The sequence below is a fragment of the Dipodomys merriami genome, unplaced genomic scaffold, assembly GCF_024711535.1.
Source record: "Dipodomys merriami isolate MVZ:Mamm:240054 unplaced genomic scaffold, mDipMer1.0.p SCAF_2, whole genome shotgun sequence".
Lineage (NCBI taxonomy): Eukaryota > Metazoa > Chordata > Mammalia > Rodentia > Heteromyidae > Dipodomys > Dipodomys merriami.
This window is the reverse complement of record NW_027203381.1, coordinates 72705899-72723828: the sequence shown is the minus strand read 5'-3', so window position 1 is coordinate 72723828 and position 17930 is coordinate 72705899. Positions and strand designations below refer to the sequence as shown.

The 17930-nt window shown below is 40.0% G+C and overlaps 1 protein-coding gene across 2 annotated transcripts in view; it reads right to left on the bottom strand.

Annotated features, from left to right (window-relative positions):
- Parp9 (poly(ADP-ribose) polymerase family member 9) overlaps positions 1 to 17930 on the bottom strand; it is a 30236-nt gene that overhangs the window by 11913 nt on the left and 393 nt on the right. Inside the window, exons 2-6 of one of the 2 annotated variants that reach the window (XM_070030079.1) lie at positions 12996 to 13073; positions 11179 to 11212; positions 7854 to 8689; positions 5769 to 5823; positions 1061 to 1441 (exon numbers count right to left, since the gene is read on the bottom strand). In XM_070030079.1, the coding sequence (XP_069886180.1) occupies positions 1061 to 1441; positions 5769 to 5823; positions 7854 to 8689; positions 11179 to 11212; positions 12996 to 13010 (1321 nt within the window). In that variant the 5' untranslated portion in view covers positions 13011 to 13073. The remainder of the gene's footprint in view (positions 1 to 1060; positions 1442 to 5768; positions 5824 to 7853; positions 8690 to 11178; positions 11213 to 12995; positions 13074 to 17930) is intronic. The other variant, XM_070030081.1, reaches the window with a different exon arrangement.

Here is a 17930-nt window from a genome sequence, read left to right as displayed (position 1 = left end):
AAAATCCTGCCTCAGCCTCCTGAGTCATAGTATTTTAGGGTGCACTACCACCAATGGTATAGTTATTTTTGTGTCTCAGCATTACTAACATTTGAACTCAGAACCACCCCTTTGTACGAAGGTACTCTATCATTTGAGCTGTTTCCCTAGGATGGGGTTTAGATGACACAGTTTCCCAGTTAGCACTAGGGATCTATTAAAATGATTTCTCTGGGTCCTAATCCCCTTATTATCCTTTGAAAGGAGCTATGTTACAGAACTAACAAATACATTAATTGGTGACAGAGTTCAAAGAAATGTTGGGGATGCTGGCTAGGCATGGTGGTACACACTTATAATCCCAGCACTAGGGAGGCTGAGACAGGACTGAAAGTTCAAAGCCAACCTGAAGAGCTACCTAGCAAGTCTGTGGAAGGAAGGAAAAGAGGACAGGAGTGAGGGAAAGAAGGAAGGAGGGAAGAAGGGAGGGAGGCAAGAAGAAAAGAAAGAACAAAGTTTGTTTTATGGATCCTAATGCTGCCAGCAATAAAAAGGTATAATAAAATTCAATACAAGAAATAATCAAGTAGAATTATCTACATTTGAATGCTTAATTTACAGAATTAGGGATAAACTTTTTTCTGTGTGTATGCCAGACCCTGAGTTCAAGTGCCAGGGCTGGCATACAGTGGTAGGGCTAGCACTCTACCACTCAATGACCTAAACTGGATACCAGTGGCTTATGTCTGTAGCCCCCAACAGGCTGAGGACTAAGGATTGTGCAGGTCTAAAGCCAGCTTGGGTTGGAAAGTTCATGAGACTCTTATCTCCAATTAAACACCAAGAAGCTGGAAATGGAGCTGTGGGTCAGTAGTAGAGTGCTAACACTGAGGAAAAATAAGTTCAAAGACAGGCCCCAGGCCGTCAGTTCAAGCCACACACAAGGGGACAAAAAACCTTAGTGACTTAACACAGTTAGAATGGTTTGCTTTCTTCTTTCCCATTTTACCTCTTCTCCACACATCACAAAGAAGGAACAATTGAGAGAGTTAACTTTTTAACTTAGTAAGAAGTTACTCACCTAAAAAGCTATAAAGGGCTTTCTCATTTTTTCTTACCACTTCCTCCTGAACATCACACAACATACATTCAACTTTCATAACCACCTTCATGAGGTTAGATCGGTCTCCTTTAATTTCCAAATATGTCTTTCCTATAAGGATAGGTTCTTTGATGGAGACACTTGTGGTTTTCTGGAGCAGAGCCAGTTTTTCATGTTCTTTTTTCCCAAGGTAGAGAATATGATTATTCTCAATGATGTAGTGGTCCTGGAAAGTCAGTAACCTTTTGATCCATGCTTCAGCCTCTTGCATCTTTTCTTTGGTGGCTCCCATCAGATTGACAGTAGGCGATCCAGCTTCAAGGCCATTTATTCTTTGCTCCTCTGTGGTCCACTGGAAGACTGATAGGACCATTGTAAGTAACATGGAAAGGTAGTGAGTTTTTAAATAACGCAGAACAAACCACTCTGGCCACTATTTGCCCAAGAATATTGTCATCATTGCCAACAGTAACAACCCTGCTTTTAAATACATATCTCTAGAAGGTGCACTAGATATACAGGAAACACATAGGGACATTTTATCTTAGGAATACAAAATTTAGCTTAGAAGGGGCTGGCCTCATCATATCTGGCTCCTGCTAGCATCTGTCAACCCACAGGGGAGTTCATCTTCTGATCTCAACTAGGATATTGAACTTTTTCCTGCTAAGTGTCTTTAATATCTTCTAATAGGTTTGAAAATCAAATATCTTGGAAAGACTTTTTAAAAAATAAAAGCAACCACCAAGAATTTCTGATTATATTTGGTAAGAAATGTATGCATTATCCTGCCCATGTAATTGTAGCCCCCCTGTACAGTATGTTCTCAAATAAAATAAAATACAATTAAAAAAAAAAGAATTTCTGATTATAAAACTAACATGTTTAGAGGTTGCAGGCCTGGCTTGGGTGGTAGAGCATCAGCCAAAGAGCAGAAGTGTTGGATCAAGAGTTTAAATCCTGGTCTCAGACAAAAAAAGCCCCAAACCTAATATGCTTATTATTGGAAAACTAGAAAATTATCAAAGTATAACAAAAGGAAAAATATCTATAATTCCACTAACCACTAGTTTAACAAGAAAAGTATACAAGAAACTTGACATACTGTTGGGCATAGCAAAAAAAAAAAATTCCCTGAAAAGAACCAAATATCCCTCAACAATGGAATATTATTATAGTAATAAATAAAAAGAAATGAGCTTTGCATGGAGGAATCTAGGAAATATATTTTGAGGAGGAAAAAAAAGTAAGTTGATCGCTAAAGCTCTAGGCATTGGTTCAATATATGTGCATTATTTTATTCAATCCTTACAAGTCTATTATTTAAACGAAGAAAGTCAGTGGAAACTCAAAAAAATCCTTAAGTAACCACTGCTATAAAACTTGTTAGTGTTAGTTATAAAATTAGCAGATGTGGTGTGGGACAATTGGGTAGCTAGCATCTTTCTCCCAATGTTGTAGCTGAGTAGTGTTAGGAACTAGGAAAAATCATTAGGACAGAACTAGAAGTAAGTGGGAAACAAAGGCCTCACTCAAAGTAAAAGAAAAGTGGATGTTCTCAACAACAGAAATGACAAAGATATTTTAATTGTGTTTTACATTACTTTTTAGGAGAAAATAAAAAACTATATTCCCTTCCCTAGGAGTTTATATAGTGTGTGTGTGTGTGTGTGTGTGTGTGTGTGTGTGTGTGTGTGTGTGTGTGTGTGTGTGTGTGTGTGTGTGTGCACGTGCGCATGCATGCACCTGCCCTGGGGCTTGAACTCAGGGCCTGGGTGCTGTCCCAGAGCTATATTATGCTTGAGCATAGTGCTTTACCACTTTGAGTCACAGTACCATTTCTGGCCTTTTGGTGATAAGCGTCTCACAAACTTTCCTGCCTGGGCTGGCTTTGAACCACAATCTTCAGATCTCAGCCTCCTGAGTAGCTAGTGTTACAGGCATGAGCCACTGGCACCCAGCATTATTTTTTTAAACAAAAACAATGTATTAATCTGTCATTATTAAGAAGACTTATTCTTCTAGATAGCTATATTGTTCAGATCACAAAACGATAATCTTCTAAGCACCAGAATTAAATTTACCTTTAATTATATATTAAATCTTTCTAATGAAAACATATGTCTGCCTTTCTAACTAGTTAACTTTTTCTTGATGAGAAAATCATCATCAGTTGTTATGGATGTTGATTATTGCCCTATGTGAACTAACAGATGTACTCAAGAATTGTTGAAATAGTGACTTGCATCCACACTTTAGATTAATTATAAGTGAAGTTTCCTATGTTCCTTTTCTATATTAGGCCCACCTGAAACTACTCCTCTATCTTGATAGCCTGTATTGAGGTTCCCCAAATATATACTGCATTTGTGTTCTCCTGTGGGTTTTCTTCACTTTGGGTGCCTCCCCTCTGCCACTGACCATTGAAAACCTTTATTATCCTAACGCCTAATTTAAAACCATTCTAATCCATAAAGCTTTTCTCTTCTTTTCCTTTCTCTTTCTTCTCTTTCTTGTGCTGTTACTGGGGCTGGGCACTGTCCTTTAGCTTTTTTGCTCAGTGGCAGTACTCTACCACTTGAGCCACAGCTCCACTTCCTGCTTTTTGCAAGTTAATTGGATGAGTCTCAAGAACTTTACTGCCCTGGCTGACTCCAAACTGGGATCCTTAGATCTCAGTCTCTTGAATAGCTAGAATTACAAACATAAGCCTCTGGCACCCTGCTCATAAAGCCATTCTTTTGTTTGTTTCATTTTTTTGCCTGTCCTGGGGCTTGAACTCTGGACCTGGACACTATCCCTGAGCTCATTTTTTTGCTCAAGGCTAGCACTCTTCCACTTGATCCATAGCATTACTTGTGGCTTTTTCTGTGATTAATTGATGATAAGAGTCTCACAGACTTTCCTGCCTGGGCTGGCTTTGAACCTTGCTCCTCAGATCTCAGCGTCCAGAGTAGCTAGTATTACAGGTGTGAGTCCACCAGCACCCAGCTAAAGTCATTTTGTGTGTGTGTGTGTGTGTGTGTGTGTGTGTGTGTGTGTGTGTCCATGTGCACACACACATACGCACATACTTAGAAACAAATATATGCTAGTCTTCAAGCTTGAAGTAGGGGCTGGGTGCTGACCCCGAACTTTTTTGTGCAAGGCTAGTGCTCCTCTGCTTGAGCCACAGCTCCACTTCTAGTTCATAAAGCCATTTTTGAGCCCTCTTTCAGAGGGACTGTCTCCTCCTGGTCTATCTGGAGGAAGGCTTGTTCATCTTCTAATTCATTATTTGTCCCCTTGCATTTGTTTAATGTTTTGTAATTTACAGAATCTTCACATCTATCTCTAATTATCCTCATAAAAATCTGTTATAGTCATCATTTTCCTTCCTTTTTTTTTTTGTACTGGTACTGGGATTTGAACTTAACTTTTTGCACAAGGATGGTGCTATACCTCTTGAGCCACACCTCCACTTCTGGCTTTTTTGCTGGTTAAGTAGAGATACCAGCCCTACAGATTTTTCTGCCCAGGTTGGCTTGGATCTATTATCCTCAGATCTTAGCCTCATCAGTAGCTAGATTACAGGTGTAAGTTAGCAGCACCTAGCTATAATCATTATTTTGTAAACAAAGAGATAGACTCTTAAGAGGCTCAGTATCAAACCAGAACTCCTAGAATTCCCTTTTCTTCATTTCCACTATCACTGAGCCATTGAATATTCCATCTCTGTCCATTCAATTTCCATCAAAAGAATGGAATTACGAGTTATAGCTAATCCTTCACCACCACACCTACCAGGACAAGTTTATCCAAGGATCCCAAATATAGCCCAGCTGCAAAACTGACTAGAGAGCTTTCATAACAAGGTCTGCTTGGCCTACAGCCAGAGTTTATTAATCAAAATCTTTAGATCTGGGGCCTATATGATTTCTCCTTTCTCTCTGTCCATCTTTCTCTGTTTGTTAAGGTGATCCCAGTGATTACTCTGATTTGAGTAGCAATGGGTTAACCTGTTTATCTGGTATTACCAAAATGCATTTTGTATAATTATCAATAAGTGTTTGGAGCAGAAAGTATGGACTAGCTTAGACAGCTTTTGGAGGACAAACTTTCTGGGTCTCTCTCTCTCTCTCTCTCTCTCTCTCTCTCTCTCTCTCTCTCTCTCTCTCTCTCTCTCTCTCTCTCTCTCCCTCTCCCTCTCCCTCTCCCTCTCCCTCTCCCTCTCCCTCTCCTTCTCCCTCTCCCTCTCCCTCTCCCTCTCCCTCTCTCTCTCTCTCTCTCTCTCTCTCTCTCTCTCTCTCTCTCTCTCTCTCTTGCTCTCTCTCGGGTCACAGTATATATCCATACTAGCCTTAAACTCACAATCCTTCTATCTATGTGCTAGGATTAGAGGTGTGAAAATCATGCCTGGTGCAGAATTACCAAATGGGGAAAAAACTCTAGACAGCCATTTGTGAATGAACTACTCATGCTGTAGATTATCTACTACAATCTAGCATTCCCTGTTGGTATCATGGAATTAGACTGAGCAAGAGTAGAATCATAGTTAAGGAAGAAAGCAGGTTGATAATATCCTAGCAGGAGCACAATGAATTTCTTTTGGCTTTACTTATTCATTTCTCTTCTATTAGTTGAGATGATCAAGAGCAAAATGTGCCTATTGTAGCAAACTGTACTTTTAGACCTGTGGATCTCTTACCATTGTTATCATTGGGATTGTGTGAGTTGAATTTTGTCATTTCAGCTTTGAAAGCCTATAGTAAGAAAAACACAAAAAGAGTCATAAGTAGGGCTTATCATCATTGCCACCAAAATCTACCTACTTCTACCTGTACACACCACACTTGAGTTTGCTGATGTTGACAGCCTCCCTCTCTCTGCATCTAAAACAGGTGGTAGAAAAGTTCTAGTGAACAGCAATTGCACAATCTCAATATCTAAGGGAAACAAGTACAGGAGAGATAAGGAAAAAACAAAGTCTAATATGAAAAAGAATTTATATAACTAGGTAAAAATATAGTAACAGATATTAATGTCCTGTTTACTATAGGCACTATTATGTTAGGCCTGGATTAGAGAGGAACTTCAAATACAAATTCATCTTTAAATGTTCTACATTCATCAAACTATATAGATAGAATGAATGGTTTGTTTTATATGAGTTAGTTCCTGCAAAGTATTTAAAATTATACCTGACACACAGTAAGCACTCAGTAAGCACTTGTAGTGACTATTTGCAATCATATTTCCTATAGTTTAGAACCACTTTCTCCTGTCTATTCCTTGTTCAAGACTAACAGAGTTGTCAGTGTTTAATTTAGTGGACATATGGTTATTAATGAGGTATTAAATTTGCTTCCCATCTGAACTTTAACAATGAAGTTTCTTAATCTATGGGGAATGTTCTTCATAACTTGTATTTGTAGCTACTGTTTCCAGAGCAAAAAGCCTTTGTTCTTCCCATGTTTAGTTACATGGTATTTCCTTGTCCTCTCCATTCAAAAACTTGAAAATAAAACAAATAAGGTAATATCATCTGCTGATAAAGAAACATCTGCTGATAAAGAGCTGCCATACACTTGGATTAAAAATTTCTCTAGAAGGTAATTTAAAAACAGAATGGGTTGTGGGATTAGAAAGAATTAGACAAGACTTTTGAACAGAATGTAAAGGAAAACTATAAATCACTAGCAATGACTTTGAAGAAAGACTATGTTCATAGCAATTAGATGATAATCTGCAAGGAGCGCAGAAAAGTAGAGTCAAATGATATGAATTTGGCAGTGGTGTTCCACCAGCTCTGTCTGCCAGTGAACAACACCTGGTCTGAGAGATAGCAACCATGAGATAATAAGAGATATTTCAGAATAAGTTGTTCCTTATTCTGAGATACAATGTCTGGTGAAAGATAGATATGCAAGATATGTCAAATAGCTGTCCATTTTCGTTTATAGATACCCAGTTCTGCCTAGACCCTTAACATCATGAAATACTAGTAAACACAAGGATTTCAATCTTCTGAGGACTCATTTATTCACTTCAATTTGGAACTGGAAAATAATGAGTATGTGAATATAAATTCTACTTCATCTTAAGTTGAATAATGAGTATGTGAATATAAATTCTACTTCATCTTAAGTTGGTCTGGTTGAGCCATATCAATTGGATATCTGATAAATCCATTTTCTGGGATGTGGGGACTCTGTCAAGTTAACACACCCTGAGATAATGAAGACCCGGATATGTGGTCTTCTGTTCTTTCCGTAAACACATTTCTCATTGTATGACTTTATTTAGGATGAAAAGAAACGTTTATAAGAAGGCCAACAGTGGATAAGGGATTGGTACCTAACACCTGTGATCCTAGATACTCAGGAAGCTGAGCTCTCAGGCTAGAGATTCAAGGCAACCCAAGCAGGAAAGAGACTCTTATCCAATTAACTACCAAAAAAGTGAAAGTGGAGCTGTGGCTCAAGTGATAGAGTACCAGCCTTGCTAAGTGATAAGGAGGTTGCTTATATCTTCAAGGAGCAGAGAAGGAAGAATGAACGCAAAAAAAGGGGGAAAGGAAAACCTAAGTAGTGAGTTAAAAAAAAAAAAGCAAAAAACCATGGCAACACTGATATTCAAATCCAGATGGCCAGGCTGTGAAGCCCACATGTTTAACACCAACGAAGTGCTGCCTACACAGTTTTAGATCCTATATACTCTAAAATCTCTCAATACATAGTAAACCATTCCAGATCCCCTTGAGCAGAGCTGGAAAACAGAAGCAAATATTTACCTTCTGCTGTTCAATGTGGCCCTGGACAAGCTGGAGTTTCGTATTGAAAGGAGGAGTGGTTTCTTGACTCTTGCAGAGGTCCCGCTCATTCTCCCCTAGGACAAATTCTGAAGCAGCTTTGAAAGCAGCAACAGTACGCTCCTCGTTGCTCACCAGGTGAATTTCTTGCAAATGACCCACGACTTGATGCTTTTGTAAATAAAAGTAGATTGTTTCTAAAATGATACGTGTACACAAGTCCACAGGAACTTGATAAATTCCAGAGCCCAGAGCTGGAATAGCTATTGTTCTAATGGATGGTTTTTTATAGTTGACATAGTTCAGAATATTTATAATAGCAGTTTGTAGCTTCTCCATAGATATCTCTGGACCCAGAATGTGCCACTGAGGCCCCACAGCATGGATAATCATTTTGCAGGGAAGCTTCCCTGCTCCAGTAACAGCTATCATACCAACTGGTATTTTACCATGGGTGGTCACAAATCTTCTGCTCTCCTCCCGGATGTCAGGGCCACCAGCTCTCTCCAGGGCCCCTGCCAGGCCTCCCACATGGAGAAGATCTTCATTGGCTGCATTCACCACAGCGTCAACCACATGTTTGGTGAGGTCATCCTTCCAAACAGATAACTCCAGTCTAGGGACCAGCCTTTTTCTGAAGACTGGCTCAACAAGAGATTTGCTGTTTCCTTCCAGAGCTGGAAAGAACAGGGTAGAGACACAGCCAAACTTTTTCAGGAGGACTTCACACAGCAGACTTTCATTCTCTTTTAAAATTTGGAAAGCATCATGACTAGTGGAAACTAGCCAAGTATAGTTTTCTTCAAGAGATGTGGTATCTAGAAAAGAAGACAAAACAATAAAGGAATGAGCAAAGATTCCTTGGGAAAAAAAAGGGTGGGGGAGAATGACAGCTAGGCATTGGTGGCTCATTCCACTAATCGTAGCTACTCAGGAGGCTGCTGAGGATTATGGTTCAAAGCCAGCCCAGGTAGGAAAGTGTATGATTCTTATCTTCAATTTATCACCAGAAAAATTGGAAGTGGAGTAGTGGCTCAGTGTGGTAGAGTACTAGCCTTAAACAAAAAAGTTCAAGGACAATGTCCAGGCTCTGAATTCAAGCCCCACATCAGATAAAACAAACAAACAAATAAAAATAATGTCATTTCTCTTCACATTAGGAGATGGAGTTCATTTACAAAAGATAGACAAGCTTCCTCTAGCCTCCTCATTGATTCTTTTCACTCATCTAGACATACAATTAGACAAAGAATATCCAAGAGTTTTCCATGGCTGATCACTTGTACCTGGCACTTAGTATTCCATAAGTGATAGCTCTGTGTACAATGATGGTGAGTAAACCATGTGCATGTGAACTCACAAATGTCTTTAAGTCATGTGAAATCAGTGAGCTTGGGGATGGTCATGTCAGATGCACATGTACTAGAAAGTAATTATGATTCACAAATGTAAGGAGGTGATATTCAGAAGAACTGTTTTCCCTTTTCAGCATCTTAGTTTGAATTCTCAAAGTACACCTTGGGGCAAGTATTTGAGTGGTAGTAGTTTATTTGGGAGGTGACCTTAGTAGGTACAAAAGCTCTGGTAAAAGGGTACAGGTAGAGAAGAGAAGAAATGAAGAAAAAGAAAATAAATAAATAAAATGTGTGTTAGCTTAACTCCAGGTAGAGACAATGTAGATCTGAGCCTCTGAGTAAGACCCCCTAGAGGGCCAATACAGGAGCTGAGATAAGTAACTGACTCCCATGGATTATTAGTGTAAGCTGTTTCTTAGTGAGGGAAGCGTGAAGGAGTAATTAAACCAGCAGGTAGATGGAACACTGAAAAGTCTGTTAAAGAATGCGTTGTAGTACTTGAATTCTATGACATGACTAAAACTAATGTAGAAGTAAAACTAATTGACGAAAAGTTATTTACAGTATATCGCAGACATGATGATGTGCTGCTCAGCTCCCTCTGCCAACTTGGTTTGGTGATGAAGTAGAAAGAGTGATTAGTGCCTATTAGTGCAGCTTCTCAAGGGCTCAGCTCAGCTCTCAGCCAAGGTCAGGCTGTTCCAAGAGCAGTCCCTATAGGGATGGAGCAAAGGCCATGCACACCCAACATGAGACACCTGCCAGGCAATGTCAGGCTGCCTGAGACTGTCAGGCTTTCATTACAATTGGGTGGCTCCATATGCCCATTCTGGCAGAGGCCGCCTCCTCTTCCTCCTCCTCCTCCTCCTTCTCTTCCTCCTTTTCTTCCTCCTCCTCCTCCTCCTCCTCCTTCTCCTCCTATCATCTTCTTCCATCTTTTCTTTCTCTTCTTCTTCCTCCTTTTCCTACTCCTCCTCCTCTCCCTCTACCTCCTTGTCCTTTTTATCTTCTTCTTCTCCTTTTTCTCCTCCCCTTTTAATTAGCATGCACTAGTTATACAGGAGGAAGGCTTTCATTTTGACATTTCTACTCAGGTATTTCAGTCAATCTCACCCCATGTCCCTCTTCCTTTCCCCTCTCCTAGAACAATTTCAGCAGGTTTCATTATGCTATTTTCATATATGCAAATAATTTACTTTGACCATATTTATCCATATTTACCCTAATGGTTAGCCCAGCCTCTTCCAGCTACTGCTTTCTTTCTTTTTCATCAGGAATCTTTTGCACATCTAATTCCATTTCCAATTCTAGTTCCTGGAAAACCTAACTTCCACATTGTTTTTCATGGAGTTTAAGACATTATTATTGTTAATAGTAGTAGTAGTAGTAGATAGTATATGCTTCTGAGAGAGGAAAAATGGTACAAATGAAACTGCTCTTCCAGAGATGTTAAAATATGGAGAAATGTGCACCACAAACTAGATTTTAAATACTTGTTACTTGAATTTCATTTATAGTTTGAGCCACCTAAAAAGACCTCTGGTGGTCTCAGATACTCCAAATAAGCAGTTGGCCCCAAATGAACTGAGCTTTGGTCAGAAATCTCAAATGGACCACTCCTTGGATTAGACCTAGATAGTATCTGGCCTTTCAGCCTTGCTGATCAAGGGGACAATAAGTTGGTCACCTCTTCTGGCATTTGGCCATATGGTTGTGATCAGAAGGGTCCTAACAACTTTGGATAAGGGAGAAAAGCAAAGGAAAGAACATGTGTATGGGTGCCACACTGGAGCAGTCCCCTTCTGAAGTATGGACTGGAGCCTCCACAAGAGGTTGCCTTGATTCACAGGAGCACTTGCAGGACACAGTCCCCTTTGTATACCCTTTTCTTCACTGAGGAAAGATCTGAGCAAAGCCTCTCTGTAGTACGAGTGACAGTGTAGTGCTCTTACCTGAGCTTTCACTGGAAGCTGCTGCTCCAACACCCTGTGAAAATGAGAATGGATTTTTTTAAGTGACATAGAATAAGTACAGATTACTTATAACTAACACAACAAAACAGAAGATCTGTTCAAAGTACTAAGCTTGGATCTTTTTCTTGTTTCATACTTTGATTTTATCTGTGCCTGAAACATTGAAATTTCCATTGAACATTGACCTTATCCTACTTTTTTAGAAGTCAATGCACTTCTAATTCAGAAGGAGATGAAGAGTTGGATTGAGTGTGTGTGTACTGGAGGTTGAACTCAAGGCCTGGGCTCTATCCCTGAGCAATTTCACTCAAGGCTACGACTCTACCCTGTGAGCTTCAGCTCCACTTCTAGCTATTTGCTGGTTAACTGAGGGCAAGAGTCTCACAGACTTTGCTACTGGGCTGGCTTTGATCTCAGCTTCCTGGATAGCTAGGATTATGAGTTTGAGCCACAGATGCCCTGTGAAGGGTTGTCGATTAACCCTTGAAGAAACCCAAAGGTCATAGATCAAAATGACCCAAAGCTCTCAGTCTCCAGCATCTGAAGTCTCCTGGACTCTCTCTAGACAGAATAGAGAGCCTGAAGACATAAGCCTCAACAGCTCTATCTCCCACCACGCAGGGCCACCTCCAACTGCCTATTTCATGACATAAGGGACCTTTCTCTAGTCCCTTGTTTTCATTCCTCCTCCATCAACCTCCTTATCCCATGTGGAAACAAAATTACTGAAAGAGTAAAGAACATCTAGAAGAGAAGGAGAAGACATTTATTGATAGGTCATACTAGGCACTTCGGAGAAAACAGTTTTTTTTTTTAAGATTTTACAAGCTGGGCACCCATGGCTCATGCCTATAATCCTAGCTACTAAGGAGGCTGAGGTCTGAGAATCATGGTTCAAAGCCAGCGCAGGCAGGAAAGTCCATGAGACTCTTATCTCCAATAAACAACTAGAAAACCAGAACTGGTGCTGTGGCTCAAGTGGTAGAGCACTCCCCTTGAGCTGAAGAGTATAGGGACAGTGCCAAGCCCAGAGTTCAAGCCCCATGACCAAAAAGAAATTATACATCCTTGATTTCTTTTTAGTATTAGGATTTAACCTAGAGCCTCATATATATGTTATGAAAGCATTGATTAGCATATTTTATTTTTGTTGTATTCTTCTTAGCATACACGAGTTATATAAGAGGAGTTCCATGGTGATGTTTCCATATATGCACAGAGTGTATCACATCAAACACAACACCTATCTTTGCCCCTTATTCCTTCTTAAAACAATGTCAACAGGTTTCATTGGCTTATTTTTATACATGCATATAAGGTACTTTGACCATATTCATCATCTCTTTTCTCCAAAAAACAAGCCCTAACAGAGCCCATTTTATTTTCCTGTCATTTATTTATTTTAGTGTATTACTTGTACCATGGAGTTTCACCAGGCACACGGAGTTTTGAATATGCATATACATATATTATATTTTTAGATCAGTATATTGATTCCCCATTTCCCACATGTTATAAAGAGAAAACTTTTTGTTTTTTCAGCTTTTACATCAATTTTATTCTCAGAGCCAACCTGTTAAAGAGAACACTTTTAGGGTGCTCTTCAAACCATATGGGCCAGGTGCTAGTGGCTCATTTCTTTAATCCAAGTTATCCAGGAAGCTGAGATCTGAAGATCATTCTTTAAAGCCAGCCTCAGCAGAAAAATTCAAGAGATTTGTCCAAAGATTTCTTGATTTCTTCTGTTGTAGATAAAACTATTAGGGTTCATGATATATAGAGATTAAGCTTTTTACCATTGAGAAGTCCATTGTCCCAGTCCCAGTGGATCTTTCAATGTTTGTTGGTGTTTCCAAGGGTAAACTGGTGGCCTACTAGGAATCAATAGAAAGAGCACAGTAAGCACTGACGAGAAGCTAAGGGAGTTTGGTAAAGATATACAAAGAGTGAAAATTATTTCTAATCTTGAATAGTTTGCATTTCATAGGTGAGGATGAGGAGATTGTATTCTCATTGATATTCTTTACCTTCTGCCTTTCTAGAAAAGGTTCCAACTGAAGCTCCAATGGTAGATCGGAGAAGGGAAAATACTTCAAGGGTTAGAGCAGGGAAAGCTTTGTGGAGGTGAAACAGGAGCCAGGATACAACAAAATTTTACAAAATTAAAAGATGAATCCAGGCACCGGTGGCTCATGCCTGTAATCCTAGCTACTCAGGAGGCTGAGATCTATGGATCACGGTTCAAAGCCAGCCCAGGCAGGAAACTCCATGAAACTCTTATCTCCAATAAGCCACTAGAAAACTAGAAGTGGTGTTGTGGCTCAAGCAGTAGAGTGGTTGCCTTCAGCTGAAGAGCCAGGGAAAGCACCCAGGCCCAGAGTTCAAGCTCCATGACCGACAAAATAAATAAATTTTAAAAAAGATGAACATGGAACATGTTCATGATAGCTGTTGGCTTAAGCCTATACTCCTAACTGCTCAGGAGGCTGAGCTCTCAGAATCGAGATTCAAAGCCAACCTTGGCAGGGAATTCCATAAGACTCTTATTTCCAATGAAACACCAAAAAGCCAGAAAATGTAGAGAGCTGTACAGAGTATACAGAGCTATAGCTGTACAGAAGTATACAGAGCTGTAGCTCAAGTGGTAGAGCATCAGCCTTGAATGAAGAAGCTAAGGGACAGTATCCAGGCACTTAGTTGAAGCCCTAGTACAGATAAACACACACACACACACACACACACACACACACACACACACACACATGCATGCACACCCCCCCATGCATACACATACACAGATGAACATGACAATAAAGTGATCCAATTGAGCACAGCATTCATGCAACAGCCTTAGAGGGAGTGGAGAGCCCAGAACAGTGTCTGAAGAAAGAGGAAACACTAATTGTGCCTGTATCAGGTACATATTTCTGCGTTTATGATCAACAACTTTTACCTAATTAGACAGGGCATATCGGGGCAAAATTTAGAAACTTGGGAAAAATATACTCAACCTAAGAATTAAAGACTGTGAGTTGTTAAACGAATGATAATTAAAATGCTTAAAGACACAGTGGCTCACATTTGTTGCTGTGTTTAAGTCTCTGAAGTGATGTATAATTTCTTTCCAATAGAAACAAGAGAACACCGGAACACCATTATTCATGTCTTAAGGAATAAGGCCAGCACAATTCTAAAATTTAAGAACAAGATGCATTTGTGCCTCCAGAGGGCACTGCTGTTTTTAAAAAGAAGAGGGTTGCTGCATTTGCCAAGGGGTGCTGGAAAGCTTTTTCTTTAGATGTTGTTTCACTTGTATCTGTCCTTCAACCAGGCCCTAAGGACCCAGAAATAGACTTGACTTGAGTGTGGGGAGAAGTTAGTGACATCCATCTAACACCAAAGAAAGTGAAAACAAGAAAGCACGTTGACTAAAATAGTCAATCTCTTCCATTTAAAACATAACACTATACTGGTGACTCACACCTGCAATCCCAGCTACTCAGGAGGCTAAGACCTGAGGATTGAAGTTGAAGCTAAGCCAGAGCAGGAAAGCCCATGAGACTCTTACCTCCAATTACCAAAAGGCTGGAAGTGTAAGTATGGTTCAAGTGGTAGAGCACCAGGCTTGAGGAAAAACAAAAACAAAAACACCAAAACTAAAGGATAGTGCCCAGGCCTTAAGTTCTAGCACTAGTACTGTCACAAAAGAAAAAACAATGTCCTCCACACAATTGTCATCCCCCTTATTTTAAAATGCAAGCCTGGTGAGTCACCTGCTTCCCGCTTTCTGATCCTTCCATTTCTCCTCTCTGGATCCTCAGAGCTATGCTATCCAAGGTAGCATTGGGCATATGAAGCAATTGAGCCCTGTGCATGAGATTAGTGTGAAATGAGATGTAAGGCTTAAGTGTACAAAACACCAAATAACAAAAACTAAGGGGAAAAAAGAATAAACTATCCCATTGCCTGCTGAAAGGACTACAATTTAGATATACTGACTTATATAACAACAGTAAAATTAACTTCTTTTTCTTTTTCTTTCATTCTTTTGTGTCTGTCAGTACTGAGGTTTGAACTCAGAGCTCTGGGCCCTGTCCCTTTCCCTTCTTTTTCTTTTTTTTCCCCCTCAAGGCTGAAGCTCTACCCCTTGAGCCACAGCTCCCCTTTTACCTTTTCAGTGATTAATTGGAGATAAGATTCTTATGATTTTTCGTGAAAATGGCAATACTTCCCAAGGCTATCTACAAATTCAACGCAATACCTATCAAAATTCCAACCTCATTCTTCAAGGAAATAGAAGAGGCAATCCAAAAATTCATATGGAACAATAAAAGACCACGAATAGCAAAAACGCTCCACAATGGAAAGAACACTGCTGGAGGAATATCAATACCAAACTTCAAACTCTACTATAAAGCCATAGTAATCAAAACAGCTTGGTATTGGCATAAGAACAGACCTCAGGACCAATGGAATAGAATTGAAAACCCAGAAATGAACCTACAGACCTATAGCCATCTAATCTTCGATAAGGGAGCTAAAACAATAGAATGGAAGAAAGACAACCTCTTCAGTAAATGGTGCTGGCAAAATTGGTTAACTACATGTAGAAAACTTAAGCTAGATCCTTATATATTACCCTGCACCAGAATCAACTCCAAATGGATCAAAGACCTTGAACTCAAAGCAGACACTCTGAAAACATTACAGGATGGAATAGGAGAAACCCTAGGTCTCCTTGGCTCAGGCCGAAATTTTCTGAATAGAGACCCGGAAACACAACAAATCAAAGAAAGGTTGGACAAATGGGATTGCATAAAGTTGCAGAGCTTCTGCAGGGCAAATGACATAGCTAGCAAGATCACTAGAAAGCCCACGGATTGGGAGAAGATCTTTACTAGCCATACAACGGACAAGGGTCTCATATCTAAAATATACTTGGAACTCAAAAAATTAAACCCCCAACAACAAATCCTCAAAGAAACAACTGCCCAATAAATAAGTGGGCGAAAGACTTAAAGAGAAACTTCTCTGAAGAAGAAAGAAGGATGGCCAATAGACACATGAAGAAATGTTCAACATCCCTAGCCATGAAAGAAATGCAACTCAAAACAACATTGAGATATCACCTCACTCCAGTTAGAATGGCAAAAATCAAGAACTCTAACAACAGATGCTGGAGGGGATGTGGACAGAAAGGAACCTTACTTCATTGTTGGTGGGAATGTAAACTTGTTCAACCACTTTGGAAAGCAGTATGGAGGTTCCTCAAAAGACTTCACATAGATCTCCCCTATGACCCAGCAATCCCACTTTTGGGCATTTACCCAAATGTTTACAAACAAGACCACACTAAAGCTACCAGCACAACTATGTTTATTGCAGCATTATTTACCATAGCTAAGATATGGAACCAACCCAGATGCCCCTCAGTCGATGAATGGATCAAGAAAATGTGGTATATATACACAATGGAATTCTATGCCTCCATCAGAAAGAATGACATTGCCCCATTTGTTAGGAAATGGAAAAACTTGGAAAAAATTATATTAAGTGAAGTAAGCCAGGCCCAAAGAAACATAGGTCCCATGGTTTCCCTTATTTGTAATATCTAGTAGATGTATGAGTCAAGCGGAAAAGGTCAGATAATGTGATGTCAGGAAATGAACCCTTAGATGTGTATTTTAATGTTTTTTTCTTTCATGCATGTGTTTCTAACGCATTTATAAGATTATCTCTTTGTTGCTTTGTATGTCCCTCCCCCACAGTATAACCCCTGCTTTCACTATATTTGATGTCAGTATAACTTGTGGAGGAGATGGGGAAAAACAAGTCGTTTAAGGATACAGGTGGACCTGTTGCAACAATGAGAAGTACAAGTTGTCATGTCCAAAACCAGCTTTACAACGTCGGTGGGGGGGGGGGAAGGGGGGAAGAAGGATTGGGATTGGGGGGGAGGGGGAGGGGAGAGGAAGGGAAGGGATGTGAAGGGTAAACAAAGGAGGAGGCTACATGCTTGGTAAGAAATGTAGGCATTATCCTGCCCATGTAATTGTAACTCCTCTGTACAGTATGTTCACAAATTAAATTAAATTAAATTAAAAAAAAAAGAAAATGTGACACACACACACACACACACACACACACACACACACACACACACAGATTCTTATGATTTTCTTTTATCTGCTTAGGCTTCAAACTGTGATCCTCAGAGCTCAGCCTCCTGAGTACCCAGGATGGCAGGCATGAGGCCCTAGTGCCCAACTTGTACCTGGTTTGTTTGACTCCAAATTGCAAATATAGCTGGGAATTTTTAAGTTAACCCAAGTGCTTTTCACTATGGACCTAATGAGCAGGTCATCTTGCAGGTTTTTCTCATCTCCCCCCAGGCCTCTCTGCCTAAGTACCAGATACTCTTTTCCTAATCCAGCCCCAGCACTGAAGATCCTGCTAGAAACTTCTTCTTCTAGAGTGTCTTCAGGGATTTTGCTTCTTTGTTCTCAGGTTCGCTGGCCCCATTACCAAGCCCTTAGGTGGTCAGCAAACAGTACAGTGTTGTTGGCCAACTCCAGGGGGGAGGGTCAGGCAGCCCAAGTGCCAATCTAATGGGCACGTTGCAGGGAGGAAGCGCGTAAGAAGTCACCATGCAGACAAGCACACACAACTCAAACAAACAAACAAAAAGAACTCAAAATGTGAATTACATCAGAATGACAAATCATAATGGT